This window comes from Saccopteryx bilineata, chromosome 4 (genome assembly GCF_036850765.1).
Source record: "Saccopteryx bilineata isolate mSacBil1 chromosome 4, mSacBil1_pri_phased_curated, whole genome shotgun sequence".
Classification (NCBI taxonomy): Eukaryota; Metazoa; Chordata; class Mammalia; order Chiroptera; family Emballonuridae; genus Saccopteryx; species Saccopteryx bilineata.
In genome coordinates this window covers 69,635,386-69,662,883 of record NC_089493.1, presented here as the reverse complement: position 1 = coordinate 69,662,883, position 27,498 = coordinate 69,635,386, and the positions used below count along the sequence as shown (strand labels likewise).

Genomic DNA, 27,498 nt, shown 5'->3' with positions numbered 1-27,498 from the left:
ACAAGAATTCCAGTTGAGAAGCCATAGTTTTCACACTGGCATCTTGGAGAGGACTTTTCTAGGCAGGAGGATGAGTGAATGTAGGACTCTATATAAAGTACTGCATTTTCTTGCAGTATCTGCTTCAACCCAAATACTAAACAGTAGTTAGTGATCATAAAGACATAAGGAATGGTACAGATTGGTTAATTTTCTTTATATTTGACATAAATAAAAGTTAAACTTTTCTTTCTAAAGAACTCACTGTTGCTCAGAGAAAAACTAGTATTTGAATACATTTTTTAAATTATGAAGTTTAAATATAGATGAAGTACTATGTGGAATAATTGGATATGAGAGGTATTACTGTAGTAACTAGAAACAGGTAGAAATATTTTGTTATAAAGAAAATTATAAAAGATAATGTGTTCAACCAAATGAAAACCTGATTTGTAAACTAGGTACAGGTTGAAGAGAGAGTTGATTGACTTATGTCTATCTTCATTGATTAGTCAACTTAAAAAGAGGAAATGTAATGTAAAGAAGTGAAATTCTCATAGCTTCATAAAATGAATTTTTTTCACTTCCTTTTTGTAGATCCTCAGTTTTAAAGAGAGAGTTTGAAAAACTATATTTTATTGAGTTATAATACTATATTTCTATTACAAATAAAATATCTTTTAAACAGGACAAGTGAATTAATGTATGATGTTCTTGATGAATCCTTACGAAGAGCCGAGTTAAATCACAATGTCACATACGGTAAGTAACAGGTAAATACTACTCTAAAGATTTATAGTATTTTTCAGAATTATAGCTGAATCTCTGTCAGAATACTACAAATTCCAATAGAACTTTGTTAATTTTTTTCTTTTTTATTTTTCTTTGCTTTCTCTTTGTATATATGTCAATTTTTAAGTTGATTCTTTGGGTTATTTTTCAATGGAAGCATTGAATAATTAATTGAAATAATGTGAAATCATCACATTCTTTTAAATATTGACCTAAATTCATGACCTAAATTCATTATTATATTTGTCTCTCTTTTAAGACTTCCCCCCCCCCCCCCCCCGAAATGAGAAGCAGGGGATAGGAAGACAGATTCCTGCAGGCACCCGACTGGGATCCACCTGGCATGCCCACCAGAGGACGATGCTCAGCCCCTCTTGGGCATTGCTCCTCTGCAGCCAGAGCCATTCTAGAGCCTGAGGCAGAGGCTATGGAGCCATCCTCAGTGCCCTGGGCCAACTTTGCTCCAGTGGAGCCTTGGCTGTGGGAGGGGAAGAGAGAGACAGAGAGGAAGGAGAGGGAGAGGGGTGGAGAAGCAGATGGGAGCTTCTCCTGTGTGCCCTGGCCGGGAATTGAACCCGGGACTTTCACACGCAAGGCCAACACTCTAACACTATGCCAACTGGCCAGGGCCAAGACTTTATTTTTAAGAGAATTCTTTCTTTCTTTTTAAGTAAGAGAAGGGTAGAGAGTGAGGCAGACTCCTGCATGCACCCCAACTGGAATCCACCCATCAGCCCCATCTGGGGCTGATGCTTGAATCAACTGAGCTATCTCCATCATCCAGGGCTGATGCTTGGACCAACCAAGCCACTGGCTGTGGGAGGAGAAGAGAGAGAGAAGTGTGTGTGTGTGTGGTGGGGGGAGGAGAAGCAGATGGTCGCTTCTCTTGTGTGCCCTGACCAGGCTGGGACACAATTCGGGACGTCAAATTCGGGATGTCCATATACCAGGCTGATGCTCTATCCACTGAGCCAACTGGCCAAAGATGAGAAATTATTTCTTAATAAAAATATTCATAAACTCAGTAGACCTGTTCCATATTTAATAAGCCAGTTCTCATATACATCAATTAGTCAACTAGTTGTCAAATATTTCTTAGATTTCTCTTATTTGTCAGGCCCTGTGCAAGATGATACTTGGAATACAGCTGTGAATAAAACTTACCACTGAGCTCAGAGACTGGGTAGGCGGAAAGGGCCAGGTGCTGTAAGTGTTGTGAAGGAGAATGGTAGGGTGCTGTGGGAGAATAGAGCAGCCAGTCCTAAGGGAGGGGGAGAACAAGGAGCGTTTCTATAAAATGTATTTATATTTAAGAACAGAACTGAAGGGTGAATAAGACAGAGGTATGGATATATAGATATGTGCAATAATATACTATTTGTAGAGAGACAATAGTTCTTTATATATCATTTTACATAATTTGAAAGGATAATTTAGTGATAGGGGACAAGAGTAAGTTGGGGGAGGAGGGTGGAAAACTCAGAAGAGTAACCAAAAAAACTTCCAATCTTAATAGCCAGAGGGAGGAATTATTAGTTGTTTATTGATCAGTCTGAGAAATTTCAGTGAAGAAATTGGGGTATTTGGAGATATTTAAAAGATAGAAGTAAAACAATTTGAACTTTGCATGCTGTGGAGAAGAGTAGTAGAAGAGGCATTGAGAGAGATAAAATGAGAAGCCACTTCTTAGTCTGGTAAAGTGCTGTGAAGTGGGTGATGGAGAGCATTACTGGTTCTTTCAGACCATGGTAAACTGGATCTTTTTTTTATTTTTTATTTTATTTTTTTCATTTTTCTGAAGCTGGAAACAGGGAGAGACAGTCAGACAGACTCCCGCATGCGCCCGACCGGGATCCACCCAGCACGCCCACCATGGGGCGACGCTCTGCCCACCAGGGGGCGATGCTCTGCCCATCCTGGGCGTTGCCATGTTGTGACCAGAGCCACTCTAGCGCCTGAGGCAGAGGCCACAGAGCCATCCCCAGCGCCCGGGCCCTCTTTGCTCCAATGGAGCCTTGGCTGCGGGAGGGGAAGAGAGAGACAGAGAGGAAGGAAGGGGAGGGGATGGAGAAGCAAATGGGCACTTCTCCTGTGTGCCCTGGCCGGGAATCGAACCCGCGTCCTCCGCACGCTAGGCCAACGCTCTACCGCTGAGCCAACCGGCCAGGGCCGGTGAACTGGATCTTTAAAAACAATGGTTATAGAATTGTAGGGTAGAGGGCAGAAATTAAAGTAGTTTAATTGTAATAAAAATACTTGACAAAGGTGCATTCGGAATGAGGAGACAGGATTGTGTGCATAAGACTAGTACAGGAAAAATAATGCAAATGGTAGTGAATTGGGATAGTAAATTTAAAAGGACAGATATATGTTTTGCATGTATAAGTGGTAATCAAAGGCAGTAAGAGTTGTTTAGTTTGCAACCAGTGCTTATTGAATGCCTACAAAACAAAACCTTGATTTGTATATGAGGTACAGATTGAGGAAGAGTTGATAGATTTATATTCCTCCATGATTAGTGTGAGAGATTAAAGGACGACTAAAGTAGACATAGCCCTTGCTCTCATGAGTGTGTAGTGTCATGAACAGTTGATACTATCTAGGATCCTGCTGTGTAATGAGGAGAATAAGGGGCCAGACATAAGGATGACCTTAATTGAGGCAGGTGGTTTGGCTAGCAGCTGTCAGAAGACACAGAGAAGTGTCACAGTTTTTGGAGGGAGCTAAAGTAAGTTAAGTTTTGCTTGAGAATAATCAGTGTCTAAGATAAAAGTTTGGAAGGCTCTTTAGGAATTCTGTTTAAAATCAGTTAAGAATGTTTTTCTTGAAGAAAGCTTATTTTGTAATTGCATTTCAGCTTTAATTTTTTATTTTTTTGACTAGGTAATATATGCACATGGTTCAAAATTCAAAAGGTACAAAAGGTATACAGTGAACAGTAAGTGTTCCTTCCATCTTTACCATCCACCTTCCACTTCCCCTTTCTGGAGATAACCACTGTTACCTGTTCCTTTTGATTTGGAAATGACTGTATACCTGGTGAAAGATTTTTTAAAAATGTTTCCACTAGGACACACTTTTCTTACTAAGATTGCTGAAAGCAGCCAACACCAGCAGTTGGTTTCTTTGTGGGCTGTCAGGCCAGTGTTTTGCCTTCCACAGAAACTATCAACAGTTCTGTTGTTTTATTTCCTTTGTTCATCTCTTCATGATTATGCTTTTTAGCCCATATATGTATGGATCTAATTTATAGCTAATGTTGACTTAATCAACAGTAGAGTATTCTCTAGTAATCCTAATATAAATATTTTATTGTTTAAGAATGTGACTTTTCAATTATAAACTTCCTATGGGAAGGGACTGTGTCTGTCTTACTCACCAGCAAATCCCAGGTTCTGGCACTGGGTTCATCAGTGAGTAATGTGTTTTAATGGAACGGAAGGAAAAGAAGATAAAACTTTTATCAGTTATCTGTCTGACTGAGTCTCAGTATTAATACTTTCTAAACTGTGTGTTTATAGAAGTTCATTATTGTAACTTTCTCTTCAGATCAAGATAAAATCACATCAAAGATGTTTATTGAGTATCTGCTATGTGCCAGGCATTATATGAAGTGATGTAGAGGCTATGAAGAAATATAAAATGTAGTTTTGCCTGTAAGGAATTTATAATATAATGGAAGAGATAACTTGTGTATGAAAGCATAAGACCAGTGTAAGGCAGAATGCAAAGGGATGGCACAGGGAGTAAGTACTGCCGGAGTGTAGAGGTGGCAGAGATCACTGTGATTACTGATGTAATATGACCCTGAGAGACAGGTAGGATTTAGAGAGGAAGAAGGGGGCTGAAGGGAGTTCTAGGAAGAGAGATCATGGGACAAGGTTCAGAAGTGGAGATACTTATAACACTTTCAGAGAACAGAGACACCCTAAGCCTGAATGGATGGTTCATAGTGGCAGCAGTGGAAAGGCCAAGATATACAGGTCTTTACATGGCAGTCAAATGAGTTTGGATTTCATACTGTATAAATTTGGAGGTATGGATGACTTTTGAGCAGGGTACTGATAAGATGAGAATGACATTTTTAGTAAACTAGTAAATTGGAGAATTATATAAAATGGAGCATGAAGGACATAACCATCAGAGGTAGACAGAAGTACCTTTCCCTGTTTTTCACATTAAGTGTACCTGAAAACCCTGGACATTATATGTAAAATAAACATAAGGCTCTGAAAGGTGGAGAAATGAAGGTAGACTGGTTAGGGACCTTGGGACACAAGGAACGACACCATGGTGAAAACCTTGCGTTTTCTTTTTGTCTCATGTACCCCAGACTGGGTACAGGAGAGTCAGCAACCTGAAAATGCCAACAGGTGCAGACAAAAATACCTTGAGAAGAAAAGGGCAAACTAGCGAGATAGAACACATTTAGAGACTAGCCCCTCTATTCTAGCCAAGCACAATACAGAAAAAAAACTGTAATCCACCCACTGCAGCAACGACAGTGGAGAGCTGGGATTTCCACCCTCACCAGGCATAAGGAGGTGCCCCAACCCTCCCCGTGGGCTGGTGGAGAGAAGCCAGGTGTTAGCAGGGACACCCTTGCTTGCATGGTCAGTGGAGTTGATATGGGAAGCCTGGATTTCGCATTATCCAGGAGTAAGTAGTAACAAGATACCCCACCCCCTCTTTGCTGGGCTGGTGTTAGAGCAGGGATCTCAAACTCAACTCAGCATGTGGGCCGCAGAGCAAGATCACAGTCATTCGGCGGGCCGCACTAGGTCTACAAAAGGCAACTGTTACGCAACACTTTTCTCACTGCAGTTGAAAACAAAAAAAAATCAGTACAACAAGCACAATCGTACATGCAGTTTACTCAGTGTCACAAAACGACCAGAAACTGTAGTTCGCATCACAACTGCTGTTAACTAAGCTAATATCTAGCTAGGATGCTAGAGAAATGAAAAATACAAGTAGGCCCCTAGGCTTACTTAATTTTATCCAAAATATTTTGAACTTCGTGGATTAGTCTGCGGGCCGCACAAAATTGTTCGCATGCGGCCTGCGGGCCGCGAGTTTGAGACCCCTGGAACAGAAGCTAGTGGAAAGTCTGGGCTTTCATCACTGGTCAGGGATACTAAGGCCACCTCCTCAGTGTCAGTGAAGCAGAGGCAACATAGGGGCGATAATGAGGTAGCCCTCCCTCTCGCAGGCAGGGCAGTATTAGGAGATACTCGTATCTCCCGCCCAGGAGCCAGGATTCCCTCCTCTCAAAGTGCCAAAGAGGGCAGAGTGGGGAACCTGGGCTCCCACCTCCCAGACAGACTGGTGTCAGGAGACAGAGACATAGCTTACTGAAGACTAAAGTCAAGTCTAGTCTGAAAGGTAAGGTATCAGTAGAACTTCTTCAATTTTTGTGCATATTGCAACCCAAAATATTTATGATAAATCCACAGTGTCATAGATGTTAGAATGTTACTAATTTTTAATTTGGTAATTTTGGCCTGATAGTATTTTGGTTAGGACCTAGGTTGCTCTGGAAGAGTAAATAAAGCTCTACATTATGTTTTTATGTTTAGACATCCTCAGAAGCACTTTTAACCACTGTAGAGAAAAGACAGCACAGTGGCTGCTTTGTCATTTATGGACTTATATTATGGACTTACTCAGATTTTTTTGGAGTTGGAAAGTAAAGGGACTTAGTTTTAGGTAGAAAAATCATTTTGAAATCTATTAAATTTTTTTTCAGCTCATTATGCCTGAGGTGACTAGTAAGTGCTGTTTTTGAACTATTTTATCTATACTAGCTTTCCAGAAATTGTATGAGCATGTATTTATAAAAGTTTAGATTTTAGCTCTGGTCGGGTATCCCAGTTGGCTAGAGTGTTGTCCCAATACCAAGATTGTGAGTGTGATCTCTGGTCGGGGCGCATACAAGAATCAACCAATAAATATATAAATAAGTGGAACAACAAATCGATGGTTCTCTCTTTTCCTTTCTTTTTTTCTCTCTCCCTCTTCTCCCCCCCCTCTTTTTCCCCCTTCCTCTCTCTCTAAAAAAAAATTCAGACTTTAGATGAGTAATGAGAAGTTTTTATATGTAGCAAAACAGTTTGATAACAGGAGAGTTCTGAATGATCGGAATCCACAAAGGAAAATATGTCAATTATAATAGAAAATGGAGCATCATCATTTTTAATCTTGCTTAAGACTGTCACATTAGTTCAGGATTTAGCAAACATTTTCTGAAAATTGGGCCAGATGGTAAATATTTTAGGCTTGTAAGGCACGTACGTTTTCATCATGTATTTTCCTTTGTGTTTTTGCTTGTTTTGTTTTACAACTTTTAAAACATGTAATTATACACCTGAAAGTAATATAATGTTATATATCAATTATATCTCAAAAAATATAAAAACCATTCTTAGTTCACAGGCTTGCAAAAATAGGCTGCAGGCTGGATTTAGTGGTACTTGCCACTCCTGCCCTAGATGATATAGTTAAGGCTCTTTTTGTTCAGTTCATAAAGTTGTAAAGTCAACTTTTTGACATATTATAGTGCAATATCTGAATATACAAAGTATCTTTTAAGGTTCAATTAACTTTGTAGGTTTTCCTTTAATTAAAGTGTGTTCTCTTCTGAAGGAGAAATTCTTTTTTTTTTTTTTTTAAGTGAAAGGAGGGGAGATAGTGAGACAGGCTCTCACATGTGCCTCGATTGGGATACACCTGGCAACCCCATCTGGGGCCAATGCTCGAATCAACCAAGCTATCCTCAGCACCTGAGGCTGACTCTCAAACCAGTTGAGTCACTAGCTGCAGGAGAGCAAGAGGAAGAGAAGGGGGAGGGGAAGAGAAACAAATGGTCCCTTTTCTTGTGTAGTCTGACCAGGAATCAAACCCTGGATGTCCATATGCCAGGCTGATGCTCTATCCACTGAGCAACCAGCCAGGGCCCTAAATGAGAAATTTATATTCCTGAGTTCTATATAACTCCCTATAGAAAGGGGTTCCATAAAGTTTTTTACACAATACTAATGTGTGCCTCTATTGATAGACAAAGTAGTGTAAAACATAGGTAGTTGAATATTCAGAATCTGTCTTGAATACAAAGAAGTGTCAAATGTAATGTTTTAAGCTTTTGGAAACAGAGGAGTGATTCTGTCAAGGACACTTGATATTCTTCAGTCTGTACTAGAACTGTTTAAAGTCTGCTGATACTGTCTCACTTCTCATACTGTGATTGGACAGGGCAGGCAAGACCTAATGGGGCTCACGGATTCTTCTTTATCATGGCAAAGCTCCAGTACCTTGACTCACTCATGCTCTTTAAAAGAGTTTGAAAAAAATTTTAGTGTCCACTTTGATCATATATTATATATATCAGATCTTTGACTAAATGAGAAAATCATATTGAACACTATCAAGATGTTCAGTAGATTGTTCTATATTCTTTTTTTTTTTAATTTTTTAAAAATTTTATTTATTCATTTTTAGAGAGGAGAGAGAGAGGGAGAAAGAGAGACAGAGAGGGAGAGAGAGACAGAGAGAGAGGAGGGGGAGGAGCTGGTAGCATCAACTCTCATATGTGCCTTGACCAGGCAAGCCCAGGGTTTCGAACCGGCGACCTCAGCATTTCCAGGTCAACGCTTTATCCAGTGCACCACCACAGGTCAGGCTGTTCTATATTCTTTGAGGTTAATTTGAAAGAAGTGACTTGGAAATTTTTGAGCAGTGGCTCTACTTTGAAATAAATGCTAGGGCATCCCAAAATGATTATAGTGAAATAAACCACATATACAGTTTTTTTTTACAAGTGGTAAAAACTGCCCGAAAATATTTTAAAGCATTTAAGGGGTGTTAGGAATATCTAATTCTGTAGGGTCAATGAATATAATACTATGTGTCCATTGGAATGTGAGCTCCTGGAGGGCAGGGTTTTGTCTGTTCATTCACTGCTGTATCCAAACTGCTAGAGCAATGCCTGGCATGTAGGAGGTGCTCAGTAAATACTTGCTGCATGAATGAATATCATGTTTATCTATTACTACACATAATTCTCTTTATACTGTGGTAACGTAGTCCTAATAATAATATAAGCCTGAAAACAGTAAAGTTTATATCTTTGAATTTTTCTGTAAAAAGGTTTTTGACTAAAACTGACCTTCCAATTAGTTTGTTTTGTTATGAATTCTACACAAACATGTTTTTTTGTTATACCTTAACATGATCACTGACATTTTTATATTTTCTTTCTCTAGCTATTCTGTTTGAATGTGTGCATACAGTCTATTCTGTTTATCCCAAGTCAGAATTACTTGAGAAGGCTGCCAAGTGCATTGGAAAATTTGTCCTGTCACATAAAATAAATCTCAAATATTTAGGTAAGATGATTGGATCTTTTGATAGAAATTACAAAGAGAGGTTTTGAAATTTGCTGAGTATTTGTTTCAGGTCACTTTATATGATGTGATCTTTGCTTTTAGGACTGAAGGCTCTTACCTATGTTATCCAACAGGATCCCTCTCTGGCTCTTCAACACCAGATGACAATAATTGAATGCTTAGACCATCCTGATCCCATTATTAAAAGAGAGGTAAACTGATATTTTAAATTGTATACGTGAAGTGTTACAATTTCTAAACTTTTTATTGCTATTATGGAGAGATTAAAGTGGTGAGCAATGTGTATGAGTGTGTTTGTGTGTGTGTATATACATGTGTATTTTAACTTTTGAGAGCATTTTATTATTTCTACTAAAAGTTAGGGGACTTTCCAAAAAAATTTTTTTTGTCAATATCCATAGGAATGGTTTTAAATTATGAATTGGAGAAGTTAGGTCCAGTTACTTATATGGATTCATTAATATCTTTTTGGTCCAAGAATTGTATCAATAGGAGATCTGAATTTTATTCCTAGTTCTTCCTATTGCTACAATTTTAAGATGTATTATATGATGATTAATAATTTTTCAGCCTGACTGGGCAGTGGCGCAGTGGATAGAGCGTCAGACTGGGATGCAGAGGACCCAGGTTCGAGACCCCGAGGTGGCCAGCTTGAGCGTGGGCTCATCTGGTTTGAGCAAAGCTCACCAGCTTGGACCCAAGGTCGCTGGTTCAAGCAAGGGGTCACTCGGTCTGCTGAAGGCCCGTGGTCAAGGCACATATGAGAAGGCAATCAATGAACAACTAAGGTGTCATAACAAAAAACCAATGATTGATGTTTCTCATCTCTCTCAGTTCCTGTCTGTCTGTCCCTGTCTATCCCTCTCTCTGTCACTGTAAAAAAATTTTTTTTTAAATTATTCTCCATAACATTTGTAAAATAGGCTAATACATTCCCTATTACATATGTAGGAATATTGAAAGAATTAATAAAAACATTTCTAAAATGATTTTAACTTCTTGGAAGAAAAGATGTATAATTTACTTAATTTTTTTCAATGTTTTCCTTTGGTAAAATTGCTTGGTTGTCTATATAAATATTTCTGTTAATTCTCATGTAAAGAAATTACTATTCTTTCATTTAAAATGGTATATAGAACCTAGGTAATAAAATTGGATAGTTTTATTTTTGACTTTAAAAGTAATAAAGATAAAACTCTGGCCAGTTGGCTCAGTGGGTAGAGTGTTGGCCCAGTGCGTTCATCCTGGGTTCATTTCCCAGTCAGGGCACACAAGAGAAGTGACTATCTGCTTCTCTCCCCCTCCCTCTTCTTCTCTCCCTCTTGCCTTTCTGCAACTCGATTGGCTTGATTGGTCTAAGCGTTGGCCCGGACACTGAGGACAGCTTGGTTGTTCTGAGTGTGTCCGCCTCAGGTGCTAAAAATAGCTCAGTTGATTCAAGCATCAGCCCCAGATGGAGGTAGCTGGGTGGATCCCAGGTGGGGCACATGCAGAAGTCTGTCTCACTATTTCCCCTCCTCTCACTTAAAAAATAACTTAATTTAAAAAATTAAAAGCAATAAAGATAAGAAAGACCTAAACATTTAAATTAATTTAAAAGCAATGAGTTAAAAATAGTTATTGAGAAAACACTATTATATTAAAAATTGTAATTTTTAAATTATAAGATTATGAATTTTGAATATAAAAGGTACTATTTTTGAAACAAAACTAATTGGATACACATTTTTTTTGCATTTATATTTTTAATCTTCTGAAATTGTTATATGCCTTGAATGAATCTGAGAATTTTACAGAGTACTAATTTCTATGTGTGGGTATTGTAGAAAAATGAGAAGGCACAGAGAGATAGTAACAAATAATTATACAGCTCTTCAATTTTGAACAGATATAGAGCATATATTTTCTTTGTGTGGCTGACTAAATTGAACAGGGTTGACTTTGGCAGCGTTCTTATTGTTATATTGGATTATTGGGCTCTCATTTAAAAATCAGAGTCAAAGGGAAAATAGGTGACTCTTAATAATCAGTTCTGATATGTTTGGCCTATTACCTACAGAGAGAAAAATAGTTTGAATTCTTTAGGGATGGTATTGAGTATCAGTGGTGCCACAAGAAGGCACTGCAGTGTTGTGTCCTCAATGCCATTGTGACATCTAATGTCTTAGTAATGGTATGGCAAAAACTTTGGTCCTTGGGTGTGGAGTGACCCATTGGCTGGGATTTCCTTTGACCTGGTTTTATTGCCTTTCTTTCATACAGGGACAAAGAAGGCAAGAAGGAGCTAACAGTAAAGACCTCTATTCGTGCAGTTCCTAATACTATACCCCATTCAGTCCTAGAAATGCTAGATTTTTTGGTGTTAGAGTAGGAAATAAACTTGATGTAGATTATCTAAAAATGTATAACATAATTTAGAGCAGGAGTCTCAAACTCAACTCAGCATGTGGGCCACAGAGCAAGATCACAGCCATTCGGCGGGCCGCACTAGGTCTACAAAAGGCAACTGTTACGCAACTCTTTTCTCATTGCAGTTGAAAACAAAAAAAAATCAGTTCAACAAGCACAATCGTACATGCAGTTTACTTAGTGTCACAAAACGACCAGAAACTGTAGTTCGCATCACAACTGCTGTTAACTAAGCTAATATCTAGCTAGGATGCTAGAGAAATGAAAAATACAAGTAGGCCCTTAGGCTTACTTAATTTTATCCAAAATATTTTGAACTTCGTGGATTAGTCTGTGGGCCACACAAAATTGTTCGGTGGGCCGCATGCGGCCCGTGGGCCGCGAGTTTGAGACCCCTGATTTAGAGTCTACAGGGAGCACATCAGAAACAGCTTCTTAAATTGAAAGCTATTGATGGGGGATCTATGTATTTATTGATTTTATTTTATTTATTTTTTATTTTATTTTATTTTTATTTTCCAAGTGAGAAGAGGAAAGCTAGAGAGACAGACTCCTGCATGCATGTGACCAGGATCCACCTGGCAAACCCAATGTGGGGCTGATGCTCTGCCCACCTAGGGCCATGCTCACAACTGAGCTATTTTTAGAACCTGAGGCAGAAGCTCCATGGAGCCATCCTCAGCGCCTGGGCCACTGTCTCAAACCAATTGACCCATGGCTGCAGGAGAAGAGAGAGAGAGAAGGGGAAGTGTTGGGTGGAGATCAGATGGTGGCTTCTCTTGTGTGCTCTGATCAGAAATCGAACCCAAGACATCCACACACTGGGCCAGCTCTCTACCACTGAGCCAACTGGCCAGGGTCTTATTTATTGATTTTTAATTAGAGTTAAGGATGAACTGAAAGAGTTGTTTAAAAACATCTTTCAGAATCTGTTATAAATTTGTATTTGAAGTCCTTGTTGTAAGAATTGAACAGTTAAAAAGAGCTCTAAAGATACTTTGATCAAGCTTGTCAGGTAGGATATGTGGAAATTCTCTTGCTGCTAATATTGTTGATCTTAAAATACCAGTGAATGATATTTTCTGAGTATTGCCTTTGGTCTCATACTGATTTCTGAGAGTTATGTTGTTTTTGAAACCTTAGTGTAGGACCTTAGAAAGCCAGCCAAATGGGAGCTTACTTTAGTACTGGTCTTTGTTCATCTTATTTGAGGATCAAGAGGTATGTTCCTCAGCGCCGAGAAAGTAGCTATAAAACTGTTCTTTGATACCTGAGATTCTTGCTACGCTTTGAATTGTTTGAGCCACCAGCCTTTGTCTAGTCATTAGACGCAGGGGTCCCCAAACTTTTTACACAGGGGGCCAGTTCACTGTCCCTCAGACCGTTGGAGGGCCACCACATATAGTGCTCCTCTCACTGACCACCAATGAAAGAGGTGCCCCTTCCAGAAGTGCGGTGGGGGCCGGATAAATGGCCTCAGGGGGCCGCATGCAGCCCACGGGCCATAGTTTGAGGATGCCTGCTTAGAGGCTCTTTGCCCTTAACTGACAAACCCACTTAGGTGCTGTTATTTGTTGTTTGGGTAGTGTGGAAAATACAGTTTGCAAGACTGGATTTTTATGTGTGTATGTATGTGTGTACACACATTCTTCCAGGCATAAGTACTGTAGGTTTAAGAAGCTGTTTTATTTTTAGAAAATTGATTATAATAAAGGTTTAAACTTTTTAGTCTGTTATGTAGAAGTGTCAGATCATAATTAAATCAATAGAAGACCTTTAGACCTTGGTATTGGTCATAATTCATTTTTTAAACAATAGTTTTATCTCTCTTAAGTTCTATTTATTTCTAATAAAGTTACCTTTATTAAGTTCTGTGCATTTCCTGAGCATCTGTTAACTGTCCTGCCCAGGAGATCTATGTAAAAGTGGAAGAATCAACTGTGTTATTAACATGTATGTTACTGTATTTATTGGCGTTATCATGTATAGTTTTATAATATTGTTTTTATTTCTCTTTCTTAAATAGACTCTGGAACTTCTTTACAGAATTACTAATGCACAGAATGTAACAGTGATAGTCCAGAAAATGCTTGAATATTTACATCAGAGCAAAGAAGAGTATATTATTATCAATTTGGTTGGCAAAATAGCTGAACTGGCTGAGAAATATCCTTTGTTTGAACCATAATCACAAAACACCTCAGTTACACAGTGAGTTTAAAGTGATTATAATAGACATGTCCACTTGCAAGTTGAGTTCAGAGACCCAGCAATAACTTTCATTCCTGGTATACAAGCCTCTCTTATCAAAAACAGGACTTTGTGTAGACTTCTAAGGGATGGCCTTTTTCCTTGCTCTTTTCATTCAGTTGGCCAGTATTGAGCAAGAAGGTAAGGAATCTCTGCCTGCCTTCTCTATCAGTCCTTCCTTGTTTTTGACTTTGCTTCCTACTGAAGTTTCTTTTCTGAGTAAAAGTTACTGTTTGGAGAGACATGGGGGATCAGGATGCTAAAATTTAAACTATAGAGGTTATCAAAAGTGGGTTTACATTATATGGAAAATAATACAATAATTAATAAATGATAATACAAGAATATTCCACATGCTTACAACTGTAAACCTGCTTTGCTCACCCCTGTATTGTTTGTATTAGAAATAGAGCATCTGGGAACTCCATTTGTATGTTACTTTTCTTCACATTAGTTTTGTAAAAATTAGAGGAACTTCTACAAGTCACACAAGGATATTTCTTTCTCTTTAAGATGACTGTTATTAAAGCTAAGAAAGAATGAATGAAAAATGTTAATCAGATTATCTTGGAAATTTCTTAAGTTCTTGCCAGTGCAATAGCTATGGCCAGCAGAATGATAAAATGTTAGAACTGAAGAGGAACAATTTGAAATGAGTTTTAAACAACTTGTTCAAGTAGGCATATCACTGCATTTAGTTTCTCTAAAGCGTATATCATTTTCCATTATTTGTCCATAGTTTGCTGGAACATTTCTTTCAATTCTTTTACATTTATTTATTAGATACCTATTATGTACCAGGCAGAGTGCTAGATAAACCAACACGAACTGGTTTTTAAAATTTATTAAATAGGATTCACTGAGCACCCATTTTAGATAAAACTGGATTATACAACAATTTACTGGCAGAGGTCAATGGCAAAAATGCCAAACTAGGATGAATTGGGGGGTTATTTTTTAAAAGGTTGATGCAGAAATCATAATTTTAGTAAGTAGCATTTGGAAGTGTACTTGTTCTTAACACTGGGACACATATGCTCCTGATAATGCGTGGTTCATTCAGACAATGAATGCTGTGTTTTCAGTGGGAGGAGATGTGATGCATCCTGACATTCCCAATAACTTCCTGAGACTGCTAGCAGAAGGTTAGTAAACTACTGCGTTCAATAAAGTAAAGGTTTTAAAATGAAATGTTTTTATTACAGTCCTTAGTAAATTTAATGGCGATTAAGATGATATATCAATTTCTTTGTAGGTTTTGATGATGAAACGGAAGATCAACAATTAAGACTGTATGCAGTTCAGTCTTATCTCACTTTACTAGATGTGGAAAATGTGTTTTATCCACAGAGGTTTCTTCAAGTTATGAGTTGGGTGAGCAAAGTGCATTCAGTCATAAATGTTTATACTATTATTTTTTGTAAAAACAAATATTAACTATATATCTCCTTCAGAAATCATTCAGTTCTACTCAGCTAACTCCTTCAGCTGTCAGTTTTCCCCCGTGGCTACCTTCTGTCACTTCTCTACTGTCCATTCATTCTTCCAGCCATCTCACTTGTGTAGTCTCTTAAATATGGGTATTTGTTTAGATCTGTCTACAGTGCATTTGTTGTATTTTCTTAGTGAATCTATATTTGGATGTGTGAATAGTCATATATCTGTGATATATTAGTTAAGAAATGCTGCATGACAATGTTACCACAAATTTAATGCTAAAACAACATAAACTTATTATCTCATAGTTTCTGTGGGTCAGGAGTATAGGCATGGCTTTACTGGGTTTTCTGCTTAGGGCTACTTCGGGTTGCAGTCAAGGTGTTGGCTGGGGCTGCTGTCTCATCTGAAGCTTGACTGGTGAAGGATCTGATTCCAAGCTCAGATATCAGTTTCTTTAGCAGTAAAACTGAGGGTTTGAGGTTCATACTGTCAACTCTAGGCTCCTAGAACAGCCTTTAGTTTTTTGCCACGTGGGCTTCGCAACATGGTTGTTTGCAATGTACATCATCTCTTTGTAAAATGAAAGTCACACTTCTATGTAATTTAATCATATGTAATCACATATATCCTGTCACCTTTGTGTATTCTTTCCTGCACATATGGGTCAGTGTTTCTTTATGGGAGAGATTTGGAGAAGTGCAACAGCTGGGTCATAGGCTGTGCACATTTTAATAGTTTTACCAAAACTTAGCTTGTTAACTTAAATTTTATCCAGACTTTTATTTAAGAATTTTCTCGTCTAAGGGAAACTTGAAAGACTAGTATAACAAGTACCCCTATACTTTTCTTCTAGTGTCCCAGTTATTCTTTTTAATCACTTTACTTTGCTTTCCTGTTTCAACACCTGTATCTATATCTAGGTCTACCTATATACAGTTTGTTTTGCTAAACCATTTAAAATTGAGTTGTAGACATCATGACACTACCCATAAAAAATTCAACATGAATCCTGTAAGAATAACATGTTCTAGATCCCCGGTTCTCAACCTGTGGATCGCGACCCCGGCGGGGGTCGAACGACCAAAACACAGGGGTCGCCTAAAGCCATCGGAAAATACATATTTATTATACAATACATATTTATTATACAATACATATTTATTATACAATACATACATATTTATTATATAATACATATTTATTATACAATACATATTTATTATACAATACATTTTTAAAATATATATTTTCCGATGGCTTTAGGCGACCCCTGTGTTTTGGTCATTCGACCCCTGCCGGGGTCGCGACCCACAGGTTGAGAACCGCTGTTCTAGATAATGATTAAACCATTATTATACCTATAATAAATGTAACATCAATTTATTAATATCACCTAATATACAGTTTACATTCAGATTTATTCAGTTTTTTAAAAATGCCTCTTATGGCTGTTTGTCTACTCCTCTCAATCCTAGATCCAGTCAGGGTTCACAAATTGTATTTAGTTGTGTCTTTTAGCCTTTTAATATTTTATAATGAGTCTTAGTTTCTTTCTGTTTTCATAACATTGATTTTTTTTGGATGAATAGTGTTAACTTGTAGACTGTTTAACATTTCTGAATTTTTTTATTATTTCTGATTCAGTTAAGCACCATTGGCAATACTTCCCACTGCATCGTATCAGGATGCACATAATTTCAGTTCCTCCAGTTATTGGTGATCGTAAGCTTCTTTGCTTATTGAACATGCAGCCTTCAGACTGCTCCATTGTAAAAGTGTTCTTTCTCTTTAGTAATTTGTCACTAATCTGTGAGGCTGTGTGAGCCTATTTTCCTCAACTCTCTTTTACCAGTGGTTTTAGCATTGATCATCTTTGCCTAAATTGGTAGTTGGTGACCATTTGTTTTTTTCCTCCATGAACATGACATGTCATTCCCTATATTTAGAGTGTTTTTATTTCTTTACAGCATACAAATCCTGTACGTGTTTTGTTAGATTGATACCTTATTTCATTCTTTTAGAGCAGTAACACATTTATTTTTAATTTTGGTTTCTAGATGATTGTTGCTAGAACTATACACAAATGTAAATAGCTTTTTGTATTTTGATCTTGTGCCCTGCAGTCTTGCTGAAGTCATTTATTAATCTAGGATTTTTTTTGTCAATTTCTTGAAACCTTGTTAAGAATTTTTGCATCTCTGTTCATAAGGGATACTGGTCTGTAGTTTTCATATTTTTCTACTCTCTCTGTTTGGTTTTGGTTATCAAGGGAATATTGGCTTCATAAAATGAGTTGAAGGTATTCTTTCCTCTTCAACTTTCTGGAAAGATTGTAGAAGAGAGTTGTTTGGTTTTTAAGTATTTGGAAAATTTCCTGTTATCCTGATTTCTAGCTTGATTCTTTGTCAGAGAAAATACTGTGTGACTTTAATTCCTTTTAAATTTGTTGAGGTTGGTTTTATGGCCTATGCTACAGTTTCTTATGATTTGTTCTTTGGGTGCTTTAAAAGAATGGTGGGTATTCTGCTGTTGTTGGGTAGTATGTTCTATAAATGTTGATTAAATTCTTTTGGAGATGGTGTTGAGACAGGGGTGTTGAGATTAATCATGTGGCCTCCACTGACACTGTGAAGGGGTGGCCTTGTTATTGCTGAGCAGTGGTGAAAGTCCTGACTCTCCACAGGCTTCCCCTGACACCACCCCAGCAGCGAGGGGAAGGGGCACCTCTTTATACCCCTGGGGAGAGGCGAAGACCCATGTGGTCTTTACAGACAATGCCGAGGAGGGGCCTCTACAGCTTGGTGGGATGAAAGTCCTGACCCCCCACTCGGCCTTCCCTGTCACCATCCTTTTGGGGTAGTTGGTGACTCTTACAGTCTGGTAGGGCTTAAAGTCTTGGCTCTTCACTCTGCCTTTGCCGGTAGGGTAGGGCTGCAGTTTTTTTATGTTGTGCTTGGCTGGAGTTAAAGTGTATTGTCTAAAAGCTTTCTATCTTTCTGGCTCTTTGTCTAGAGGGCAGGCTTTTTTCTGGGATGTTTTGTTTAAGCCCATTGGTGTTTCCAGATTGTTGGCTCTTTAGTCTGGGGTATATGAAGCTATAGCGAACTCACTGTATCGTTCCTTAGGTCCCACGGTCCTTCACTGTCTGCCTTTGTGTCCTTCACCTTTCAGTCTTTTTATGTGTTTTATATATAACATCAAGGGTTTTCAGGTGTATTTAGCGGGACGAATAGGGGAGAACTGCATCTGCGCCATCTTCCCAGAAGTATAAATCCACTGATTTTGAACTGGGATTTAGGTTACCTGTTCTTCCAGAGTGGCAACCACTTTTATTGAACTACTCAAAAAATAATCTTCCTGTTTAAGGATTGAACTTAATGAGTCATGTTTCTTTTTCCTCTGCTTCTTGTTACTAGCTAGACATCTTCCCTTGACTGACACCTCACCTCCCTCTTACTTTTCTTGCTCGTGGCATTATTACACCAAAGACATGAGAAGACTTAATAAATACCAGTTAGGAAAGAGCTCACACTCCATGAATTAGCAGTGTATTAAGGATTTTTAGACAAGTAGGATTACATATCAATCACCTGAGTATGTTAGGCCTAAGAAAAGAATTTGAAATATAGATCAGCAATAGGTCAGTGTCCCTCCGAGTTCTATGACCGTCTCCATCAGAATCAGCTGATGTGTGTTCAGAATGTAGTGGATTGTGGTTAGAGCCTAGAAATCTGTATTTTAATGAAGCTCTTCAGGTGACTCTTATGCATAGCATATGAGAACCACTTATTTAAATGCTTATTGGAAAATAGTAACAATGTGAAAGTGTTTGTAAAAACCAACAACCAAACCTGGAAGTTCAGAAGAAAGCTAACTTGTCTATTTTATATATCAATGATAAGAATATGAAAAACATGTTTGTATTGCTTCCAATTCTTGGTATAATTTTGACTTAAAATATACAATTGTATCTTTTTTTTTTTTTTTTTTTTAGCGAAAGGTAGGGTGGGACAGACAGACAGGAAGGGAGACAGATGAGAAACATCAATTCTTCGTTGCAGTACCGTAGTTGTTTACTGATTGCTTTCTCATATGTGCCTTGACCAAGGGGCTCCAGCCAAGCCAGTTACCCCTTGCTCAAGCCAGCAACCATGGGGTCATGTCTATGATTCCACATTCAAGCCAGTGACCCCACGCTCACGCTGGTGAGCCTGTGCTCAAGCCACATAGCCTTTGCTCAAGACAGTGACCTCGAGTTTCTAATCTGGGTCCTCAGCATCTCAGGCCCGACAATCTATCCACTGCACCACTGCCTGGTCAGGCAAAATGTACAATTTTATCTTTATCTACAGTAATAACTTCTTTACTACAAAAATGTTTTTTGTTTTTTATTCAGTGAGAGATGGGGAGGCATAGAGACAGACTCCCACACGTGCCCTGACTGGGATCCACCAGGCAAGCCTCCTATGGGGCAGTGCTTTGCCCACCTGGGGTGTTGCTCCATTGCTCAGCAACTGAGCTCTTTTTTTAGCACCTGAGGTGAATGCCATGGAGCCATCCTCAGTGCCCAGGGCCAATTTGTTCCAATCAAGCCAAGGCTGCAGGAAGAGCAAAGAGAGAGAGAGAGGCAAGAGGGGGAGGGATGGAGAAGCAGATGGGCGCTTCTCCTGTGTGCCCTGACTGGGAATTGAACCTGGGACATACACACGCCAGGCCAACTCTCTACCTCTGAGCCAAGCAGCCAGGGCAAGAATATGTTTAATCATGACTAAATTCATTCAGCAGTAGGCACTTTGTTTAGATTTTCTAGTATAGTTTGCTGTATAATTTGATATTTGTATATAAACATTTTCTTCTTTTACTCATAGGTATTAGGGGAGTATTCCTACCTCTCAGATAAGGAAATGCCAGAGGAAGTTATAACCAAGCTCTGCAAGTTACTTATGAATGATTCCATTTCTACAGAAACAAAAGCATGGTTAATTGCGGCTGTGACCAAGTTGACACCCCACGCACACTCTTCTAACATCACTGAGAGATTAATCCAGGAATTTACTGTATCTTTGGATACTTGTATGAGACAGCATGCATTTGAATTAAAGCATTTGCATGAGAATGTAGAACTTATGAAGTGCTTGCTTCCAGTTAATAAGAGTTGTGAAGACGTGATGGTAAGACATCTTTTTTAGACATTTAAAAAGAATATATCAAAATATAGTTTCTGTAGCTCTTCAGACAAAGGTTGGAATTTTTCTCACATTAATGTGAGAGAATTTGAGAGCTTCAGTTCAGTAGTGATCCTGAATAGTCAGGAATTGAGTATCTCTTCTGGAGAACCGCAGTGAAGGGGTTTGTATTCTTGACAGTCTCGTTTTCTATATACTAATTTAAGAATTTTTATCTCCTTTGAATTTCTCTAATATGTCATTTTATTATTATTCTCTTTTTAAGAATGTAAAAAATAGTTCTCCATTTTATTTTGTCTAAATTCTTTGCCACTTTGGAACCTGACCACCCACCTTTCTTTCTCCCACCTCCTCTTACCCATCTCCCCCCTTCAGTCCTACACATTCAGTTACTGCTCGCCCTCGGAATCTGTAGCAGTCTCTCCCTCAGGTTGCTGTACATCAGAAAACTTCTAAAAGAAAACCAGCTTTGCTCAAATTTGTGTGTGTTAGATGTCATACAGTTGGGAGTGGAGAGGATTGGCAGTATTCTCATTAATTCTGAATCAGATTTCCATGATTTGTGTTAATTTTGAACCTTTGTTCACTAGTCCTTTCAGGAGCTCCCCAAAGACAGAGGCCTTGCTTTAAAATTTGGTAGACCTTTCAGAGACATTCATTGAAATGATGTATAATATGTTGCATATAAAATTAAACTAGGAAATAATCACACTTCCCCTCCTTTGTCCAAGAATCTTTTTGAAACGAAACCTTTCCAAATTCAGAGTATGAATGCCACTTAAATGTTTGAAAACTACCTGCTGTTCTAAGTTATTTGAGCTGTTTGTGTACATTTGGCTAGATCAGAAGCAAATCTGGTTTCTGAGGTCATCACTTCTATAGCTTCTTATGTGTATCTCATTTTTCTTTCTCTCCTTTTTCTCTTCTCCTTTTCTCTTTACTCATTTTTCATCTTTTATTTTTTTCATGTAATTATTCTCTTATACTTTTCTATTCAGGCCGAAATTAAGTAAAGTAAGTAATTTTCCATAGATTTGTGAAAAAGTATTTTCAGGTAGAAAGGAATCAGATAGTTAAATCAAAGGCACTTGTGGGAGGCTAAATAATAGCTCCCCTAAAGGTCCATTTGTCAGTCCCTGGAACCTGTGTGTTTGTTTCCTTACATGGTGAAAGGAACTCTATAAGTGTGATTAAGTTAAAGATTTTGTAATGGGGGAGATTATCCTGGATTATTCACCTGGGCATGAGATAATCACAAGGGTTCTTAGAAACGTGAGGCAAGAGTTCAGCAAAGAGAAGGCTAAGTAGCAATAGAAGCAAAGATTAGAGTGATGTGGCCATAAACCAAGGAATGCTGGTGGCGTCTAAAGCTGGAAGAGACAAAGAATTTATTCTCCCCTGGGCCTCCAAAAGGAACTAATATTGTTAGCACCTTGTTTTTATCCCCCAGCAGCAGGAAAGTAATGCAGATTATAACTCATAGTGTATATCTTCTCCTCTGTTAGGTTGCAAGTCTCACGAAGGCAGAACTGTGTCTTTCTTTCTCTCAATCATAGGACCTAACATGATGCCCTAATATATTAGATGCTCAAAAATGTACTTTGCAGTGCATGAAATTAGTAATAACTGCAAATGACTTAGCTGAGTGATTTGATTATAGAGATTTCAGAAAGCTAGAGAGTTAGGTAGTCCTTTCAAAGTTGAAGTTCTATTTTTTACCTAAAAATTGTTTTTAGGGGCTGAAAGTACTTATATCAATGTACAGTCTACTGTTTAGGGTAAATTTTTTTTAATTACTAATTTTTGCTTCAATTTAATACAGGTAGATGCTTCCTTATCTTTTCTGGATGGTTTTGTGGCTCAAGCACTCAGTCAGGGGGCAGCACCTTACAAACCTCACCACCAACGGCAGGAGGAAAAACTTTCTCAGGAAAAAGGTAATATTTTATGAGTTTATCAGCTAGATTATAGGGACATTTAAAAAAAAATACATGTAAGTAAATAATTGAAGATATTTACTTTTATTTTCACCCTTTAAATCTTTTTTTTTTTTTTGTATTTCTCTGAAGCTGGAAACAGGGAAAGACAGTCAGACAGACTCCCGCATGCGCCCGACCGGGATCCACCTGGCACGCCCACCGGGGCGACGCTCTGCCCACCAGGGTGCGATGCTCTGCCCCTCCGGGGCGTCGCTCTGCCGCGACCAGAGCCACTCTAGCGCCTGGGGCAGAGGCCAAGGAGCCATCCCCAGCGCCTGGGCCATCTTTGCTCCAATGGAGCCTTGGCTGCGGGAGGGGAAGAGAGAGACAGAGAGGAAGGAGGGGGGGGTGGAGAAGCAAATGGGCGCTTCTCCTAAGTGCCCTGGCCAGAAATCAAACCCGGGTCCCCCACACGCCAGGCCGATGCTCTACTGCTGAGCCAACCAGCCACGGCCCACCCTTTAAATCTTTTATGATTTGTTTACCCTGACCAGGTCTTTGAAAACCCAGGGGGGAAAACTTAGCTTGGAGGTATTCCCAAAGTCAAAGGCTTTATATACATCAGTACCTAAGATATGACAGCTACCCTGCAATTTTGAAAGACCTTGAAGGTAGAATTATCATGTCGGTCACTATGATAGAGGGCTGACATATTAGTGTGACCATATCTGCGAAAAAGGTTCAGGAAAAAACTGGTTACTATGGACTAGTGAGTTTCATTTTCATCCTGAGCAGTCTCATATATCTTAAGTGTGTAAGAATGCTTCCTCCAACAAAACAGCGGATCAGCGAAGTTCGGAACAGCTAAGGAAGGAGAGAATAGCTTAAACTACATTGAAGAAATGTAGCCTGTCAGGGAAAGATTTCTGTCATGATTTTAGTAAAGAGAAAATTAGATATTTGGGTGGTGGATGGAAAGTATGTCCATGAGTAAAAGGGGGCCACTGAATGTTACCTAGACAGAAGTTCAGAATGTTAATGCTGAAATATTTAATGCTGACAGGTCTTTTTTGTTTCTGTTCATCATTTAAAGACTTTGTTGAGTGCTTAATATTTTCCAGGCTCTGTGCCAGGCATGTAAGTACAAGTACTTTGTTTGGTCTCATGTGAAATGAGACCAAAAAGAATAAACACTAATAATTGGCTGGATGTTATCTTTTTGCAGAACTATTTACTCTTTTAAAGTTTCTGACATATTATTTAGCACAGTGATAGCAAATAGCCTAGAAAATTCAATTTTCTTTCAAAGGGTAATCAATCTCCTTCACATTAACACCTCATATACAGGGTAGGGCAAAAGTAGTTTTACTGTGTGAATACAGTTTATATTTGTATTATTGTTTATTAATTGTATTATTTTTCATATGAATACCTGTAAACCTACTTTTGCCCCACCCTGTATGGGTTTAATAGGTGGGGGGAAAAAAATAAAGCTTTGAATTACAGTTGCTCGATCTGTGATGATAGTGCATATAGAGGCCTATGACATCCAGGGAATGGAGTGAAAATATGGAGTTCCAGAGTGGGAGGTGTAGTCCAGTTGCCAATATTCCTATTTTCTTTTTTTTTTTTTTTCAGCCATGGAGAGAGAGAGAGGGACAGACAGGGACAGACAGACAGGAAGGGAGAGAGATGAGAAGCATCAAGTCTTCGTTGTAGCACCTTAGTTGTTCATTGGTTGCTTTCTCATATGTGCGTTGGCTGGGGGGCTCCAGCAGAGCAGGTGACCCCTTGATCAAGCCAGTGACCCTGGGCTTCAAGCCAGCAACCATTGGGTCATGTCCCATGCTCAAGCCAGTGGCCCTGCCCTCAAGATGGTGAGCCCGTGCTCAAGTCAAATGAGCCTGCACTCAAGCCGGCAACCTTGGGGTTTTGAACCTGGGTCCTCTGTGTTCCAGTCCAATGCTCTATTCACTGTACCACCACCTGGTGAGGCCATATTTCTATTTTCAATATATCTGTGTCCATCAGTTGCTATTACTGCAATTCAGGGATGAAACAGGGAAGGGGTGGTGGGATGAGGAGCCTAACTCCTGGCACTGCCTGTCTCCTTCCTTAAAAATAAGTTAAGGCCCTGGCTGGTTGTCTCACCGGTAGAGCATCGGCCTGGTGTGCGGGGGACCCGGGTTCGATTCCTGGCCAGGGAACATAGGAGAAGCGCCCATTTGCTTCTCCACCCCCCTCTCTCTCTTCCCCTCCCGCAGCCAAGGCTCCATTGGAGCAAAGATGGCCCAGGCGCTGGGGATGGCTCCTCGGCCTCTGCCCCAGGCGCTAGAGTGGCTCTGGTCACGGCAGAGCGACCCCCCGGAGGGGCAGAGCATCACCCCCTGGTGGGCAGAGCGTGGCCCCTGGTGGGCGTGCCGGGTGGATCCCGGTTGGGCGCATGCGGGAGTCTGTCTGACTGTCTCTCCCCGTTTCCAGCTTCAGAAAAATACAAAAAAAAATAAAAAAAAATAAAAAAATAAAAAAAATAAAAATAAGTTAAGTGGCTGATGTAAATATGATAGATAGTCTTGGAATTCCCCAAGCTAATATTTCTTTGTCAAGTACTTTTCCCCCCACAGAACCATCATTATAAATGGGGTTAAGTCTCAAATTAGGCTTTTTCCCTTTCTTCCCAAGTCTATTTTTCAAAAGTCCTCTAAAGTAAAATTAAAGTTTTATGAGCTTAGACTGTTACATCATGGAGAAAGAAATCAGTCATGAGACAGAACATAGAAAATGCCTAAGAAGTACTTGAGGAGTAAGTTATAAAATTATCTAGCTTACAATTGGACTGGGTAGAAGATAGAAAATTTAAAGAGTAAAGAGGAAATAGGTTTTGGCCTAAAAAGGTGTTGATTCTAGAGTCCTTCAAGTATCAGTCAGTTCTGATACTGATCTTACTGAAAATTTTTATAAGTCATTTGTAGAGAGTAGTAGTTAAGTGTCACTTTTATGAATGATACTTAACCCTTGTGGGGAGAAAAATGCTAAGTTTATAAGAAACCAAGTTTATAATAAATTTCAGGAAACTATTGTAATATACTAAGAATTGGTAAAAAAAAAAAAAAGATGGGATGTTGGGGAACAAACTTTTTTTTTTTTTTTTTTTTTCATTTTTCTGAAGCTGGAAACAGGGAGAGACAGTCAGACAGACTCCCGCATGCACCCGACCGGGATCCACCCGGCACGCCCACCAGGGGCGATGCTCTGCCCACCAGGGGGCGATGCTCTGCCCATCCTGGGCGTCGCCATGTTGCAACCAGAGCCACTCTAGCGCCTGAGGCAGAGGCCACAGAGCCATCCCCAGCGCCCGGGCCATCCTTGCTCCAATGGAGCCTCGACTGCGGGAGGGGAAGAGAGAAACAGAGAGGAAAGCGCGGCGGAGGGGTGGAGAAGCAAATGGGCGCTTCTCCTGTGTGCCTTGGCCGGGAATCGAACCCGGGTCCTCCGCACGCTAGGCCGACGCTCTACTGCTGAGCCAACCGGCCAGGGCTGGAACAAACTTTTATTACCAGTTTCCACACAAGAGAAACATTTAGGGGCCCTGGCCATTTGGCTCAGTGTATAGAGTTTCAGCCTGGTGTGTGAGTGTGATGTCCTGGGTTTGATTCCTGGTCAGGACACACATGACAAGTGACTATCTCTTTCTCTTCCCCTCCCACTCCCCCTTCCTCTTTCTTCCCATCTCACATCCAATGGCTTGATTGGTTTGAGTGTCAGCCTCAGGCACTGAGGATAGCTCAGTTGATTCGAGCATCGGCCCCAGATAGGGGTTGCCGGGTGGATCCATTTGTTATAGGAGTTTTTAAGCAAAAGTGTATTCATCTCTTCAGAGCTTCTTAAATGGTTTTGCATGAGAGCAGCAACTTTTCAGTAAATCTGGTTTATCAGTTGTCTTTCCTAATTGAATTCTTTTTTAGCTTCTAAGGGGGGTAAAATAATAAAAATGAAGGACTCATCTTTGATTAGCTAATAGTATGAAGACTGTAATAGAATTAAATAAATCATAGCTGCTTTGTTATTATTATTCTAAATATTTGGTTAGATCATCTCTAAAGTCCCTTCCAGTTTAAAAATTGTGATTAGATTCTAGTTATTCTAGTTATAGAATCTATATCTAGATTCAATTATTTTATTTCAGTAATGATAGTAACTGATGATTTTTGCTTTGTTTTAAATATGAACCTCTGTTATTGTTTTAATATTCTAGTTCTCAATTTTGAACCATATGGACTTTCCTTTTCTTCATCTGGCCTTACTGGACGGCAGTCTCCTGCTGGCGTTTCTCTGGGTTCGGATATATCTGGAAATAGTGCAGAGACAGGACTGAAAGAGTAAGTTTCCTTTTTGTTAAAATTGAGAACATGGGAGTATTTAAATACCTTTAAATGTAGAAGGGATCCTGAAAGCTAAAATTCTGCGTGGGCTGTTGCTTTAGTTGTTTTTATTTCTTGCTCTCAAGAAATAAACTTGATACTGTATAACGTGTCCTTGTACTTTAAGAGAGCTTGCTTATTTCCAAGACAGCAGAGGATGTATATAAGCTTTACACATAATAATGATGTATGTTATTACTACATATTTTATGTATGTGTTTATATATAAAAATGTATATTGCATGTATATATTTTTTAAAGAAGTATATGAAAAACTTATATAGCCAGGTCAGTATTGTGCATACCATTCTACATTTCTCATAATCTACTTTTTATAACCATCTCATGGGAAGATTGACAGATATGGAGACTGATATAAAATAAGGTGATTGACTTCACTTGAAAGTTGTGTATTCACTCAAAATTCTTTTAGACCTTCTTTCCTACCACCTGGAAAATTGGGGATACATATGTTTAAATGTCTTATGTACAGCCAAGTCTTCATCCTTTCTAAGTAGATTTTGATTTTGGAAATAGAAATAAATTACTTTCAGAAACATGATTAAAACTAATAAAATGAGATAATTATATATACAAAATGTCTCATACAACTGAGTACATAATGATTGATAAATGGAAGCTGCTGTTATTGTCATTGCGATCATTATTGTCATCATCCAAAAGCTGAATTTATCAA

The 27,498-nt window shown here is 39.0% G+C and overlaps 1 protein-coding gene across 2 annotated transcripts in view; it reads left to right on the top strand.

Annotated features, from left to right (window-relative positions):
• The window catches only part of AP4E1 (adaptor related protein complex 4 subunit epsilon 1), a 70,641-nt gene that overhangs the window by 21,608 nt on the left and 21,535 nt on the right, over positions 1–27,498 (top strand). For both annotated transcript variants that reach the window (XM_066276376.1, XM_066276377.1), the window contains 9 exons: positions 668–741; positions 9,033–9,155; positions 9,258–9,367; positions 13,612–13,755; positions 14,872–14,980; positions 15,091–15,209; positions 20,144–20,446; positions 22,284–22,398; positions 26,636–26,759. In XM_066276376.1, the coding sequence (XP_066132473.1) occupies positions 668–741; positions 9,033–9,155; positions 9,258–9,367; positions 13,612–13,755; positions 14,872–14,980; positions 15,091–15,209; positions 20,144–20,446; positions 22,284–22,398; positions 26,636–26,759 (1,221 nt within the window). The remainder of the gene's footprint in view (positions 1–667; positions 742–9,032; positions 9,156–9,257; positions 9,368–13,611; positions 13,756–14,871; positions 14,981–15,090; positions 15,210–20,143; positions 20,447–22,283; positions 22,399–26,635; positions 26,760–27,498) is intronic.